The 2,181-nt window shown below is 54.1% G+C and overlaps 1 protein-coding gene across 1 annotated transcript; it reads right to left on the reverse strand.

Annotated features, from left to right (window-relative positions):
- Nucleotides 1–1,356: 1,356 nt before the first annotated feature.
- On the reverse strand, nucleotides 1,357–1,710 carry NGA_0439600 (ascorbate peroxidase; the record flags this gene model as incomplete). Its single annotated transcript, XM_005853778.1, has 1 exon — nucleotides 1,357–1,710. One exon carries the CDS (start codon nucleotides 1,708–1,710, stop codon nucleotides 1,357–1,359), a length of 354 nt encoding a protein of 117 aa, XP_005853840.1.
- Nucleotides 1,711–2,181: the final 471 nt, after the last annotated feature.

Here is a 2,181-nt window from a genome sequence, read left to right on the forward strand (position 1 = left end):
CAAATATAGCATGACGTAGTGAGTGCCCGTAGTGGTGGGACGAAGACGAATTCCTTCGGGCAAAATATTTATTGACGCGCCCCACGTCAACGCTTTTGTGCCCGATATTTTTCACTTCGGTCTCGACTACGCAGTCTGCACACTTGACTAAGAGTGAACGATTTGCAAGCTACCCTTTACGCGACGCCGTGCATGGTTTGAGCGTGCAGGGAGGCTGATAAATGAGCTTGAGTCCCTCAAGACTTCGAGGAAAAGAAAAGGTCATGCAAACTCTTTAAAAGTGATCGAAAGAAGACGAGATGGCATAAGCTTCACGTCAACTCCTTCCACAACGAAGGCCCTCGAAGAGACGTGCCTATAATTATATCAAGTCTCCGAATACAGCAAGTCTCGCTGTCGTCGCTCAAAACGAGAAGCGAGTGGGAGAGGGAACTTGCCAGTCTGCTAAAATGGAGCGGACATGCCCGACGTACGTTGAAACGAGCGGCCGTGTACTCCAATATCGACTGTACACGGTATACTATGGGCGAATGTGTTGTTGAAAGGGTGATGATATCCAATCAACCCTCCGCGGATTACTGCATGGAGTCGAACCCCTACACACCGTAGCTACTTCTGGTACTAGGAGTATTACAGTGATTTCCTTTCCCCGCCGCCGCTTCGGTTCACGATTCTTGTCTTAAATCAAAATTTGGACCAACTCAAGTCATGCCAATGCCAAATCATCCGGAGCCAGACGCGGTAAAGACGACATGAATACAACAACGCCCGACAGCGGGGATACCCTTCCCACGAATATCGCGGAATTGCCTTGGACTCGCTTCTTTCGAACGCGGTTTTGTTAGTCTACTAGTCGTGATGGACTCACGCATTGGGTCGAAGCAGCCCCCACGACGGGACAAACTGCAGCTTCAGCAACTGAAATCATCGATGGGATAATAATCTGCAGGCATGGGTGTCCCCAAGAAATCTTGTCGGACACTCCCGACCCTAAAGGAGAAGGGGGGAAGGGTTCGTCGAGGGAACAAAAGCGCACCGAGGCCATCCTGCACTCCCCTTTTCTTTCCGGGCTTTTAAGATCCTTTGACAGGGATCGAGCAACGAAGGCAGCTGGCAGTCTACCGTCGACGGCGACTTCTATCTTAAAAACCAAATTCACGGCCTACGCTTTAGACCCGTTTCCACTTAGCTCTGACTTTTTTCTTTCATTTCTCCCCTCCATGAGGGATGTCCTACAATGTGAAAACAAAGCACTTTTCGGGGCGCCAGAGCCTCTCTCTGACCGGCCCGCATCACACAGGCCCTTGCACTCGGTGCGGGCCCTCCCGCCTGCCATCGACTAGTCCAGTTCTTACCCTAATCGTTCCTCTTGGTCCCTTGGTACCCCAACGTTGTCAGTTTCAGGTAGCATTCGTTCAAGTCCTTCAGAAAGGCGTTGTTATTCCCGGCATATTTCCCCACAAAGGTCTTGAGTTGCGGGTCCGCCAAGGCCTTGTCCACAGAGCCCAAACCGACCGTCTGCCCCTTGGCAATCTGGGCCAAATAACTGGCATCAAACTTCCTATTTCCGAGCTGAGCACCGTAAATATCGCTTTGCTTCCCAAAGGTGTTGGGGATGAAGGCTTCGATTTCACCGTCGTCGTCGATGTCGGCGTCCACCTCGCCCGCGGTCTTTCCCGCGTCTTTTGTCGCCAAATACACGGCCCCCATCGCGCCGTACAGGAGAACAGCCTCCCTGCAAGACGGTGGGCAAGCCCGGCATAGGGAGTGAGGGAGGGAGAAAGGGAGGGAGGGACGGTGGAGACAAGACCAGGACCGGCACCCTCGTGGATCCTCCCTGCCTCACTAGAAGGGCATATCCCCCTACAACCTAGAATCGAGCAGCATCACCCTCCCCGCCCACCCCACCTGGCCCCGAAGCCAGCCTTGGTGAAGGTCTGGAGAAGGCCGTCGCCGCTCATGCTGTTCCACGCATACCCGGAGGCGCCCACGTTGTTCTTGTTGGGGGCGCCCGAGTCGGTCCTGAGGGAGGGCAAAGGCATCCCAGGTGGCAAGGAGCGTGATGGACAGGAAAGAAGCCGGGATAAAGAAAAGATTCTCCGTCCGATCCACTGCTCCCGCCCTCCCCCCCGGAGGGAGGGAGGGAAGGAAAGAGGGTGGGTAGTAGGTCAACCACCACAT

This window comes from Nannochloropsis gaditana, assembly GCF_000240725.1.
Source record: "Nannochloropsis gaditana CCMP526 unplaced genomic scaffold scaffold744, whole genome shotgun sequence".
In the NCBI taxonomy this organism is placed as follows: Eukaryota; class Eustigmatophyceae; order Eustigmatales; family Monodopsidaceae; genus Microchloropsis; species Microchloropsis gaditana.